At 41.3% G+C, this 14,050-nt stretch overlaps 2 protein-coding genes and 1 long non-coding RNA gene across 5 annotated transcripts in view; 1 reads left to right on the top strand and 2 right to left on the bottom strand.

Annotated features, from left to right (window-relative positions):
* Positions 1-3,480, top strand: part of arhgap31 (Rho GTPase activating protein 31) — a 12,817-nt gene extending 9,337 nt beyond the window's left edge. For all 3 annotated transcript variants that reach the window (XM_020598794.1, XM_020598793.1, XM_020598792.1), the window contains one exon: positions 809-3,480. In XM_020598794.1, coding sequence (XP_020454450.1) covers positions 809-2,848 — 2,040 coding nt within the window. In that variant the 3' untranslated portion in view covers positions 2,849-3,480. The remainder of the gene's footprint in view (positions 1-808) is intronic.
* LOC109959434 (uncharacterized) overlaps positions 1-14,050 on the bottom strand; it is a 64,354-nt gene that overhangs the window by 13,134 nt on the left and 37,170 nt on the right. The gene's annotated exons all lie outside the window — the stretch shown is intronic.
* Positions 8,679-10,040, bottom strand: gsx1 (GS homeobox 1). The gene is made up of 2 exons (XM_020598799.1): positions 9,583-10,040; positions 8,679-9,482 (listed from the first exon to the last, which is right to left on the bottom strand). The coding sequence occupies exons 1-2, from the start codon at positions 9,959-9,961 to the stop codon at positions 9,130-9,132; spliced, it is 732 nt and encodes a 243-aa protein (XP_020454455.1). The 5' UTR covers positions 9,962-10,040; the 3' UTR covers positions 8,679-9,129.

The following is a 14,050-nucleotide window of genomic DNA, read 5'->3' as shown; positions in this document are numbered from 1 at the left end:
CCTGGAAAAAACAAAGAGGAAGTTTGAAAGCAGAAGAAGAAATCCCACCCTTTGGTTCTGACTTCTCTCCGAAGCCACTCCTCCAAAACATAACGCACACTGGAATGTGCATTGCCTGACTACTAGTGATTTCATGAAAATAAGAAATGCCCCCCAAACAAAACAAAACTGATAATTACCTGTTCAGAAGAAAGACGGCCATCATGCCGTCCCTTTTCAGCTCATTTGTTCTCACAATTATCACTATTGTTCAAAATCCACACCAATGTTAATTCTGGTTTTACCCCTTGCACCATCCATAAGCTGCTGTGGGGTACATTCTCTGCTATAGCTCGCTAGCTTTAGCTATAAAAACAGAGCATTAACATGTCTGCCTCCAACGCCTCTTGGCTTGCACATTGAGTGAAGGTAGGAAGTTAGGGTGACAGGCAGGTAGGCCATCCTATGGTTTTACTCAGAGTAAAATTACTGGTCAGACTTTTTTTAGCCCTGCTGTTGCCACAAATAATGTATTCTTTCTTTATGTTATAACTGTATTTAATATATTCATTGCCATCAGGATGAAAAGAGAAATCCAAGAAATGTAACAAAAACACTTAAGTGAATCGCACACTCTTCCTTGAAGCTATATAGTTTTATTTATATATATATATATATATTCCCTTTTCTTCTAAGATCTATATCTATCTACATACCTATGTCAAACTCACACATGAGGATTGTGTTTGCTTTAGAAATGAGTGATGAAATGATTTTGGTTATACTCAATCCTATCTGTTTTTTGTGCTTATCATTTATTCGTTTGCAGGACAAAGGATCTTCTCCTGGCAAGGAGCTGTGGGCCGAACTTCGCCAAAAACTGAAGATAACTGAACCTGAAACAGATCTGCTGGATGACACTTCAAAATCTATTTTCAGCTCCAGGAGCACTTATGAGGACATGAAGTTAACGATGGATGTTAAGTCCAAGCGAAGCCGCAGCTCACCGTCTTTGTCTTTGTTATGTAGGGAGCAGTCTTCAAATACCTCTTTGAGCGACTATGTAATTGCCACTGGCTCTGACTCTACGAAGAAACAGCCCTCAGAGTCAGACATCTTATGTTCTCTTCACAAAAACTTTGATGGAAATGTTGGTGGAAGCACAGAAAATGCCAGACCTCCTTATGTGGCGAATGAAAAAGATAAGAAAGAGCATCAAGAAATCACACCCTTAAGCACAAATGACCTATCTACCACCAAGGAACACAAATCTGCTTTAAAGGAAACATGTGTAGATAAGGTTGTGAATCCTTTGACAAAAGAGGATGTTCCAACAGTTCAAGGCTTCTCAAGAGCACATGATACAGACAAATCTCAGAAAGATGAAATTTTTCAAGAAGACCAAAGAATCTCCTGTGATGGAGCAAAGAAGGTTGTGATTCCTGAGGTGGAAGTTGTCCAGAGGCTTTCAGTGTGTTTGGAGGACAGACGTCACACCTTGGAGCTGCATCTTGACGATGAAGAAGGATGCGGAGGGAATTTTGAGGAGCTGGACTTGGTGGAGCCCTGGGAAGATCTTGGCTCCACCAAGCAGTGGGTTACCAGTCCTCTTCATTCACCTGATATTGAGGAGTTGTTGAACCAGCCGTCTAGTGGGGAAACACTGAGATCAGAGGGAAAGATTTCATCTCCTTCGGTTGATAATAAACAATCGACCATGAAGAGTTCTGAACGCTTCTCAAGAAACATTCCACACACTTACAGTAGTAAACCTGAAACTAAATGGATGTATTTGCCGTCACTACCTGCACGGGTCAGTGCGAACGGCAATAATGCAACACAACCTCACGCAGTAAAATGCAGCACAACAAAACAGAAGAATACAGTGTCATCTCATAGATTTCACAGACAGATGTCTTACGAGGCAGCTGCTTCAGAGAAAAGAGAGGATACTTGCTGTTTGAAACACAGGCCATATTCACTTAATTTAGATCTAGGGTACAGATGCATCAGAGATATTTCAAATCAGCAAAACCGTAATTTGTCAGAGTTTTCCTCTGGTCAGAGAGGGTTACTATCCTCGTCTGGAACTGTAAACAGTGGGCTGCCCTCAGAGTTGGAACTGTTTCTCAGTGATCAGCAGGCACCTCTGCGCCGGAATTCAGCCCCGGTCAGCGTGTCGTCAGTGCGAACAGCCTTCATGATAAAAACATGCCAAGCCAAAGCAGTGCCTGTCGTTCCTCCAAAGGTGCAGTACAGTCAGATACCTCACTCCAGACTGGAGAATGACACAGTTAAGGAAAAGGAATATCCTAACACAAGCACAGAGAAAAGCAACACTACACCTCCTCTGCTGATGTCAGACCTAAAGGAGGAGCTGGAGAATAAAGAGCCTGGCCCCAAACACCAAAAGCACCCAAATGTTGAGAAATTTGCTGAGTCTGAGAAGCCCACATCCACTCCAGAGCTGCCTGTTATAACAAGGAGAAATGCTCCCAGCCTGGAGGTGTTTGCAGATTGTCCCAGACCTAACAGAGGGAATCTCTTACATAGGCCATCCTTTAGGAACAGACAGAGGCCTCAGAGTCTCATCCTGCTCAGCCCTCCTTTTCCTATCATGGACTATCCACCATCAGGGGATGATAGCAAGCTCCTTTCATCCATCAAGGTTCTGAATGACACAGCAGCAGTGAATGTCTTTTCTAAAGAGATGACAGAGAATTTCAGGATGCAGGAGGGGATCGCTCTTCAAAACAAAATGACCATTCCAAAAAGTGGACAGAGACTGGAAACGTCAACCAGCTGCTTCTATCAGCCCCAGAGGAGGTCGATGATATTTGACAGCAGGAGCCACAGGCAGATTGAGTGAAAGGAGGAATCAGTGACTATGTAAATACATACAGCAAATAAGGAAACCAATTAAAATGGTAAATGTGACACAGCAACCTTTTGTAGGATTTTGTTTGCTATGATTCAAGCATTTCTTGAGCGATTTAGTTAAAATAGTGAATCTTTTTGCAAAAGCCATGAGATATTTGAGAAAGTCTAGTTTTATTCATATATGCTTCAAGGTGTGAGATCTAGAGCTGCAGCTGATGAATCTGTCATTATCCATTCATCTAAATATTCACAAAGATGGAGCATGAGACCACAGTTTTGACCCAGGAAACAGCAGTTTGACAACTAATGTTACACCCACAGAGTCTTGTTAGAACTATTGTTAGAACTTTATGAAAGATGACTTTTATATTCTATCAAATTATGACCTTCACGCAAATATTCATGTCTGGACTGAATAAAAGAAATGTAGAGTAAAAGTTAGCAGAAATAAAATGAGAAACTGCAGAGCTGACAAACTGTTAAACAGCTTACCAGCCAGGTATTTGATTATTTATCCCAATTACTATAATAAACGTGATACCTATGAAGCATTATATTGTACATGTATTGGCTCTGTGATAAGCTGATGTCAATGTGATTTTTTTAAAACTGATATTTAAAAGGAAATGACGTTTTGGGATTTAAATATTCTAATATATATTAAATATTATAATATAAATCAATATTAATTTTTTTTGTGCATCTTTATTTTTTGCAATTACTTTGTATTTTATGGGTTTTTTTTTATTTGTTTGTTGTTGTTTTGCTTTGGGTTTTTTGGACAGTATTGACAAATATGAACGGTAGAAAAGTGAATTTAAAAAGCGTCTGTGATGTTATCAAAAGTCAAATCCTAGAGCTGCTTGTCTGACAGTAAACCGGAGGCTGACTTTGTGCACACTGACTATATTCAGTGTTTCTGGACCTTGATGGTGCTTTGAGTCAAAGTCAGAGCATTTTATCTCCAGGTTTGTCTTTTCTTTGCATTTTACATGTAAGTACCTTTTTCTGTCTTTGTGTAAGCTCTGTTATGTGTAACATAGTTTGGATGCTAAAGGATGTTACAGTATTTCTTTAAAGATCTTTTGGATCTTGGTGAGGTTGCTGTGTGTTCTATGATGTAGTTTGAATGGAACGGACAAATGATTACTGTGTTATTCAAAACTGTTTGGATGTTAATAGAGATTTTGTTACTTTTTGTATGACTGTTGATACTGAAATGATTGACCTGTGCGTGTTCATAGGAAAAACACAAACTGAGAATATTGAGAGGACTGTTTTGTCTTAATTGTCTGAGATGGCGCCTGGATGTATGTACACACCGTAGGACATGTAGGTTTTGTTACAGCAAAAGATTATGAGAATAAAAAGCTCTGAAAATCACATCCGTCACTGGTTCTGCTAACATGTCACTTTATTTAAAATATACAGGGTCGAGCAGCGTTAATCTCACTAAATGGTAAAGTGGAACTCACCTGTATGAGACTTAATTTTGTTAAGAGGTTAAAAGTTTCCAATTTGGTAAACTAATGTCTGGCTGGGACCTATAGTAGCATCCCTGCTTAGCAGTCTTTTAATTAGGATGGTTCACAATACAGTAAAAATGTTGTTTAAACTATTAATACAATGCAACTTTTTTTTCACCAACATTCTCCAAAGCACAGTTGCGCAGTTCAATGTTAATCGTCTTTTGTTTGCCACCAGAGGGCGGGACTGCTCCATAGCGCACATCTGAATAAGCCTCTACACTGTGGGATAAACATTCAGACCCGCTGAGAACAGATATTCCACATACTGTACACCGTGGCCGATAACTGACACTTAACCTGTCTTTATTTGTTTTATTTGTCGACGTCACCTGCTCTGTGAACCATATTCCTATACGTTTTGCGTCTGTGTGCTTGTCAGCGAGGTTTGTGCACCTGGAGAGCGCGCATGCATCTTCCCATCACCAAAGAACTTGCCTCTCTTGACGTTCATCTCAAAATAGCTTTTTACTTTGAACTGCAGGGTTTCATGGTGCACAACGAATGAAGGGCCTTCACAATAACGCATAAGACATAAGGCTACAGCAGGACTCACAAGTCAGGATTCCCAACAAGTGTTTGTTTTAGCCTACCAAATATGCCGCTAATGAAGAGCGGAAGACGTGGCGCAAGAAACACGTTTCTAAATATATACTTTATCCTTATGTACTTGCAGCAGTTCCAAGAACATCTGTATTTTTCCGGCCTTTAAAATATACCCGAATCCTCCTTCCTTGTTTCCAACATACATCCCAGTAACCAAGCAGAGCTCTTATTCCCACTTTTCTAGTCTCAGCTGAGTTTATTATTCGTGTTCACGTGTGAAGGTGACAGTCAAACGATGGTGCCCCACTGTAATTTATCCAAATGTCACATCTAATATTTGGACCGAAACCCCTTTCAGAAGCATTCACTTTGGACGAGCAGAGACGCTTGCAGACGTCACTTCGATGTCTTCTCAGTTCATTATTTCTCGACCTCTGACACTGCTTGTGTATGAGCCGAGAATTAAAAAGGCGTATTCTCACTGAAAAAGGCAAGCAGAGCACGGTGCGCGTTGAATATTCAATTAGAGGAGGGGGGAACTGAGAAGAAGTGAAGCTGCGTGCCAGTCCTTCATCTTAAATTACTGATTAGCTGTTAAACAGATTATATACATCTGAATGGGTTCAAATGTTGCAGCAGAAAACACTTAAGAGTTCAAGGCAATGACGAGCGGTTTCCTCCCCTGCCACTTCAGCAGACTGAACACACTTTGTCAACACTAACTGCTTCATAATGAGACATGCTGCTGTTGCATTTTTACTACACGTATTAAAAAGCAAACAACACAAAAAACAAATAGCAAGTGAAACCGTTTCCAGCCCATCGATGCAAGTCGGCTCGGACGAAGCTGTGCCAAAATAACAGAAGAACTGACGACTATGAATATAATGTTTGGCTTCCCGATATTAATGCAAATTCAAAACCATTTACCATTTTTAGTCCACAAAAGCATGCTTACATTTCTACAGTAAAAACCTTTCCAATTACTATTTACTGGCAATAAACAGCTGTACGCAAATCAAAGAATGCCAATACATCATTAAACTTGTGAAATGTGAAGATAAAAGTGCCTTAAACTATTCGATTCTTGTTTTAAAAATATCCTCTTGAAAACAGGCGGCCCTCTTCCAACATTAGCTCAGAACTCCACATTTAAAGGCGAGGCACAAGCCTGGAGCAGCAGGCATTTGTCCTTTACAAACTGGTAAACGAACACAATATAAATGAAATAAAGTGTTAAAAAGTTTATAAACAATTTGGTTAAAGTTAGTAGAGCAACACGTTAGGTTTACTACACGCGGTTTTTAAGCTGTTTAAGTTTAAAGTAGATGAATGTGTGTAGTGCCACAGCAAGCCACGCGGGTCCAAAAGAGCTCTCATTGAGAAGCCACGTGTCCGTTTCCAAAGCCTCTCCAACTTAACCACCTCCTTTGTACCACTAACCCACATCGGCAGCGTCCCTCCACATAAAGGGATTTGCAATTTCAAGATATTTCAGCTTAAATGTTTTTGACAGTTCCCTCGCTTTTACCTCGGCTTGGTTATTTTAACTGTGCCAAATGGGTCACCTTGGGTTGCTGTCTGCGCGCAAAGGGCTTTTGCGCGCATTCAGTCTGATTTTTTTCCAACTTTCCTTGACGGGGAAACCAGCTGCTGGTCGTGAAAAGACGGCTTATTAATTGTCCTTTGTCATGCAGAATTGCTTGATTTCTAAAGAAACGTACAAAGGCTCTTTTTCAGGATTCAAGTATTTTGTTTCGTGCGTATTTTCAAACCATCGAATCAGCTGCAGCGCCGCGCCGTCTACCAGACTCTCAGGTACTGACTGCCTGCTCCCTTTGTCCCATTTTAATGCTGTTGTAAATCGTGCAGACTGATTTGTTACAAGCTGTTCTTTTAATCTGATAGATAAGAGACATGTCAAAGAAAAGCCGTAAATAAAAAATTAGCCAGAATAAAGACAAGGGCGAGTCTGCTAGATGGGCGCCTGTTGACTCAAGCGGCTCTCCAGCGTCAGGGGAGCCCTCTCGTCAGCTCCGTCAAGGTTACGTCCACAATTCCCCTTTCTTCTTTTTAAAAAGACACCGTAGTCCTTTTTGCTTCAATGAATTGATCGGCACAAAATTAAGAATAAATAAATTGAGCATTTGGAGCACCGAGGGTATAAGCTCCCCCAGGGCGCATAGCCTCGGGCTATTGAATGGATAAAGGGCGCTTTGCAGAGGACGTTGTGAGCAAAACGGGGCTCTATGGTGCAATTAACAAAATAGTCTAATCCTATAGAGTTTTGTTAAAATGGTTAAGTCAACAATTAAATGAAAGTTTACAAGTGAAATTCCACATCCAAAAAAAGCACACTGATGCAGATAATGTGCTGTAGGCAATTTAAAAATAGTTTTTACTCCCTTTAAAAAAAAATCTACAGATAGGTTTCTAAGGAGGTAAATTTCATTTAAAACTCAACATAAAACATATTTTTGGGAACAAAAGTTTCAGTCAGAGAGCAGCTGTGGCGGTGCGTAAAATAGGCGAAGAAAACTGTAATTACAAGGCAAACCCATGGCTTGGGTGTTTTGGGAGATGTTTTAGGGATGAGATGGCATGTTTTACTTTTTACTGCAGCAATAATATATACTATACACATACACTCTTTAAGGTAAATTTCAACTAAAAGATGTATTTTGCTTAAAAGAATGAATCTGTATTTAAATCTGATGCGTACTTTGCACAGTATTTAATTTTGTGGTTTACATTATTTTACAAACATCTATTTATATGTTAATTATTATATATATTTTTAATGTAAATACTATTAGTTGAGTTAAAGAGGCTTGTATTAGGTCTAAACGCACCTGGAGCTCATCGAGCCAACAGTAAACTTCACCACACTGGTGCGTTAAGAATAAAAGCAGTGCTGATTATGGACACCAAGCTGCGTCTCTTTCTTCATTTCTTTTGCATGTTAGATCCATGTCTTAAGATCTGCACACTCCCGATGGACCAATATACACTCAGTGATTATTAACCCTGTCACACGAGACGGATCATTTCGACTACTGAAGTTGAAGAGCCCCAAATGGCCAGCCAGTGATATCTATCCCCAAGGGATCAGCATAAGAGCACCCATATCACTTCTGAGTGATCAAGATTACCGAGCATTTAATTTACTCGTTCAGCTAATGTGTTCCTTAGTTACACTATGAAATGTTGTTTCTTTGCGGTGCGTAGTGCAGGCTGGGAATCTCCAAAAATACATTTGCTCTTCCCAATTTGTTTGTGTCCTTGAGCAAAGATTGCGAACCTCGTCAATAACTTATTTTTAGTTTTCTTCTCATAGTGTGGATAATAAACACCCCTTGCGCATAGCAGCTATACCTTCACTTTAAAAATATATTAATAATATATATTTTAAATAGGAAACCGAAACAGAGTTGGGTCTGCAATAATGGACTGCACACACGTCGCCAGTGCAGACTGGAACTGTTTACATGTGTGGACATGTAACGTTACAACTTTGACCAAAGACTAACACTTTTGCATTATCTGACTGGTTCTCCCACAACATCCCTTTATTGATCAATTTTCAAAGTGCTAATGTTGACCAGAGTTGACGTTGGACACTGTGCGCACTCAACGGTGCGTAAAGACTAAAAATGGTTAACTCACAAGACAACGTAGTCTACCGCTGAGAAATATTTTATTTAAGTATCAACATTTTTAAATAAATAAATATTTTTCCATTACAGCGAAGATATAATTTCAGAGTGATCTCAGTGATGTGACAGTGAGGGAATTTCTCTCGAGCTTTCCACAGTTTAAGTCACAGTTCCATCCACATAGAATGAATCTAAACAGTGTTCACCATTGTTACAAAATAGTCTTCCCCAAAATACTAAAAAGCAATGTTGCTATTGTTTTTTAGTTTGTTTGTTTTTTTTTTGTCATTTGGGGTATGTCTTTACAAATCTGCCTATCACACTCATCGGATTGGCAACAACGAACGAACCGTTTTCAGAAAAAAACTACATACAAAACGTACAACATGTATACAGCTATACAATAATTCAGGGCAATTCCCTGATTAAATATTCTCTCTGTCTATGTACACACGACTGAACACAAGCGGAGCAGTCTTTTTTGGGCTGTTTTCAAAATCATGAGGACCAAAATCTTTCAGAGGAGAGAAGGTTAGGGGCGTTCAGGGGGAAACGGACAGGTCCACATCCTCCTTTTCGGACGAGGATGGGGAGATGGGAAGGTCATCCTCTTCTTCCTCTGAGCATCTCGCAGTTGACAGGGACGAGCACTTGCAGTTATGCGATCCAGTCCTTTGGCCGCTGCTCTTGCCTTCCTTTTTGTGCTTCACCCTGCGGTTCTGGAACCAGATTTTCACCTGCTTCTCGGACAAGTTCAGGTATGTGGCGATCTCGATGCGCCTTAGTCTGGAAAGGTACATGTTGGAGGTGAACTCTCGCTCCAGCTCCAAAAGTTGGGTACTAGTGAAGGCGGTGCGCATGCGCTTGCTGCTCTGAAGTTTGCCGTTGCTGTTTTCTGTGAAAATAAGAGCAACTGTCAGCCACAGTGAATTTATAAAAACATGTGAAAGGTGTGCTTTTCCACCTAATGAAGCGTTACGTTAACCTCTACTTACCTACGGAGATGCAGTGGAACTGTCGAGGGTCTGGGATTGAGTACGCAGCTTGGTATATGCCCGGTCCGTGGCTGAGGTTCACGCTGTTGGATGAAGAGTGTTGCCGTGACAGAGCTGAGTGGCAGTACTGTGAGCTAAAGGGAGGGAAGGTTGCCTTAAGGAGCGGCAGTGTCGGTGGAGACGGGTGGAGCTGGGACGCCGTCATGCACAGCGGACAGAAGCACAGCAGCCCGGCTTTCCTGGAGTGGCAGGAACTCGGCAGCCCGTGCGGGTGATGCGGAGAGTGCACAGCGTACGGGAATAAAGGTGAGTTGTTCTCGTTTCCTTTATCATTGGCCTCCCTTAAAATCAAGGAATCCACGAGAAAAGACCTCGGCATATTTGCAAATTTGTTGGTCAGTGTGGATGAAGTTGACGCGTCGTTCAGTCGTGTCTGCCTGCTCTCCCCGGGACGGCGGACACGAGTGGGTGCAGACGCCGCCCCGCCGCTCCTTAAATAGCCGCCGTGGACTCGGTTCGGCCATGTGACGGTTACGCCGTAAGCGGCCAGGAGCTCTCAATAGGGTTTTGTGCCTTTCTCGCGGCATTCCCACTGCACGCTTCCCCATTATTTCACTTGTTAACTATATGAACTGCATAATGTAGTCTATTCTTGTCAGCCCCACCCACGCCGCAAGAGGCGGCACTGCCCATTCTCCTTTTATCATCACTCTCATTTTATCATAGAGTAGAGCTTAAATTTGTGAAAACGTTCCTGTCACATTCGAAAAGCCAGTATATGACTTCAAGTTCTGTCTTAGACATTAAGCGGACTATTATGTCTGTAGGTTATGTGTTCAGACTTAATCAACGCCAAGGCGAGAAGGAGAAACGCTCATGGAAACTTTCAGAAAAATGCACAACTGTTAATGAAGTTTATTACATTTAAGTAACAGCAGGTAAATTAGAGAATCATTTCCCATAATTTCTTTTAAAATGTTCTGTTCATTATGGAGTTATCTGGTGAGAGGACGCACAGGCTAAATTTATTTAAAACAAAAGCCAGTGGGTGAATGTCTGGGGGGGGGACACGACAGACAGTTGCAAACAATTCTTATGTTGTTGTTTTTTTTGGTTTGTTTGTTTTGTATGTAGTTGTATGTCTCAATACACCTGATATACCCCATGCACTTGTGTGGCTACTTTACGGACAGTGTTGAGCGCAAACATAAATGCAACAGCTGAATGTAAAGTTTATGCGTATCCATTTTAAGGTTAATGTGTCATTTCTGGGCACAAAAAAGGGACAAGTCATTGCCTGGAGGCAGCGCTGTTAAAGAGCAGTGATTAATTCCTTCGCTCGGGCCCCTGCCGAGTCGGGGGGAAAGAATAGCCTATGTAAAAATAACCAGGTTTTCACTCTGAGGCCCTTATTGAATGTCATTGTGGAGGGTTTTCAATGAGAGAGAAAGAGAGTCGAATTAAAGTGTGTGACAGCGGCGGATAGACGCAACAAAGGCGACTCTGTAATAGAGGAGCCCGATGCGCGGCGCGTGAAGCCCCCACCTCGCGCTCTGATTGAATTAAGTAATAGGAAAACATTTTCTTTCACTTTAAGGTTTTCTGAACAAGACCTTCAAAGCAACTGGACCCGTAGTGTGTGAGTAAATGGTGGAAAGCGAGTTCTCTTCCACCTACTTTCAAAAGTGTTGGTATCCTAAAACTGAGATAAACAGCGGCGTCGAGACTTTATGTTTAACAGGGCGATGCTAATGGCAAGTTTGTCAAATTTAGGTCATTTCAAAGTTACAGCAAAGCTACAAAACCTGATTTTTTTTGCTTCATTATCATTATCATTATTATTTCCATGGTGGTAGAAACGTACCCCCATTTTCTTGTCGTCTGTCTATGTTTAGCTGCTGTTTACAGGTAATCTGCTTTAGGAATGATTTGCCATAATTTAGCAGCTCCATCGAATTAGCTCTCCAGTTCCAAAACATACCCACATGACGGTGTGATGCTATCCGTTTTCTCTCCATACTGTGCCTAATGTGCTCAGCTTCACACCGCTAATCTTCCATAAAGGCTAAACCTGTAATTAGGCTGCGCCATTAAAGCACAAATTAGGAGCAGTTGAACCCTTTGACGACAACTAGAGTCATTCGGACAAAAACCTGTATATTTGCGAGGGCAATTTTCATCTTTTTATTAGTCTGTGCTTTCATTTCCTACCAGGAGTTGGCCATTACCTGAAACCTCTAAGTACACATCGATCACTTTTATGGACATTCATAATTAGGTCATGTTGATGACACGTTTTCTTCACGCGTTAAAAACCCTGTTATTCTCATGAAGAGTTTACCAGATCATGTGTTAAAGCCAGGAATACAAAAAAATACATTTAAAAAAAAGTCAAAACATGTTATATTTCAGTCCAAACCTAAACGCTACAGATTTAAAACGAATCAGGCTCATATCCAACGTTTTACATCGGTAGATGCGCGGTGGCAGCTTGATGTATTGCTCAACATAAAGATGTTATCAAAAGCTCTAATTTTCAAATCATGTACAGCAGTCACCCCGTGGATAGGAACAGAGGTTTCATGGGTCGTCACGCAGGGAGGCTCATCCTAATTTGCAATCCCAACTGGAGACTGACAAATAGTTTCGACCTCCCTCTGGAGGCGCGGGCCAGGAGTGCAAAGAATCTCATTCTCTATTATCACTCGTTACTGATAAATAATTGAGAGAAATAGCCCACTCACATTATAACAACTCTATTACTTTCTCTGCACTATAGTTCCAAGCTAAAAATATACATCTATAGCCACTTGTGATAAGGTTCATGCATCATCATTTCCACATCTGTTTTCCCTCACAAATAAACGAGCCACACTAATTCAGCACAGCTCCATGGGTTCAACTACTAGCATACAGCTGTGGGTTGGTAAAGCTTCTTAACGTTCATGTTTGATAGGGGGGCAAAGCAATGCCCCTGAAATAGTAAATTATTTATAAGATATTAAGTTGGAACAATTGCCATCACTCAAATTCATCCCTGATGATAACACTGGTCAGTCGCTACTGTGCCGTTGGAGATGCACATTTTCAGGGGCTTTTATGCAATTATATCCAAAGATCTCGTGCCTGATGACATAAAGAGAGCAGTCTGTTTATGGAGATGTAGTCAATATCTCCTTTTCTTTTTGGTATGAATAATTCATAGTTTAAGACACTATCCCCCTCACTTAATATGTACACACACTTAAACACCCACACATCTCTAATACAAATGATGGTTTTAGCTGACAGTGTAACAGGATTTAAGGTCCCAGTGGGGTTTGGCCCAGCCGCGGATGGGCGCTGTGACTGTCGACGTGACACAGAGGGCCGGCTGGCCCTCCTAATCTCCCCCCGAAGCAACATCACAGACTGCGGATCCTGCTGCACCTCTATGGACACACAAAGGCCTGATTATCATTCATAGGCTCACCAGCAACACCAGTCCAATAGGTAACAGATGACACATAAGTACCAGCTGAATGGCACAATATGTTTATGTTGCTGGAGTCTATAGGGACTAATGAATCCTTAAGAGAGCGAGAGGATGACAAAGAGATGCAGCCAGTCGCAGTGCAATACTGTGATAGATATGAGGCTCTACAGGTGAATTGGATTCTAGTGGAGTTACATGCTATTGTTTGCTGTCTGTTGTAAACACATATGAGAAAATAAAGAACCAACTATCTTAATTCTCTTATGTGTTTTATACAGCAACTGATCTAGAAAGTGGCAGCATTTCAGACTCCGTAGTTTTCTCTGGACCCCTACCCAATGTGACCAGTGATGACATGTTTAGCCGCATGTCGTCATTCAACCGCTGGCTGTCTAGGTGGTGCCCAGAAAATAACGTGGGCTTCATAGACAACTGGAAAACCTGGTCTGATTAGCAGAGACGGCATCCATCCCACTTTGGGTGGTGCGGCTCTCTTATCTAGAAATCTGGACGAGTTTGTTTTACAACCTAAATTATGACAACCCAGAGTTGAGTCCAGGATGCAGGGTCGCAGTCTTACACGCCTCTCTGCTGTCTCCTTGCAGCTGCTACCCACCCAACACTCCCAGTACCCCATAGAGACTGTGTCTGCCCCCCGCCCACCTAAATTATATAAATCAAGAATCAACTCCAGAGGAGTTATTCATAAGAACCTAATTAAAATTAAGATGACTCCTCTTATAGTAGAAAGTAATAGGACAATCAAATGTGGACTATTAAATATCAGATCTCTCACATCTAAATCTCTGTTAGTGAATGATTTGATAAGTGAACATCACATTGACTTATTGTGTCTTACTGAAACATGGTTAAGGCAGGAGGAATATGTCAGCCTAAATGAATCCACTCCACCTAGGCACAGTAACTGTCACATCCCTCAAAACACAGGCCGAGATGGTGGTGTGGCAGCAATCTTTGACTCAAGCCTATTAA

This window comes from Monopterus albus, unplaced genomic scaffold (assembly GCF_001952655.1).
Source record: "Monopterus albus unplaced genomic scaffold, M_albus_1.0 scaffold39.1, whole genome shotgun sequence".
Lineage (NCBI taxonomy): Eukaryota > Metazoa > Chordata > Actinopteri > Synbranchiformes > Synbranchidae > Monopterus > Monopterus albus.
This window is presented reverse-complemented; position numbering and strand designations above follow the sequence as displayed.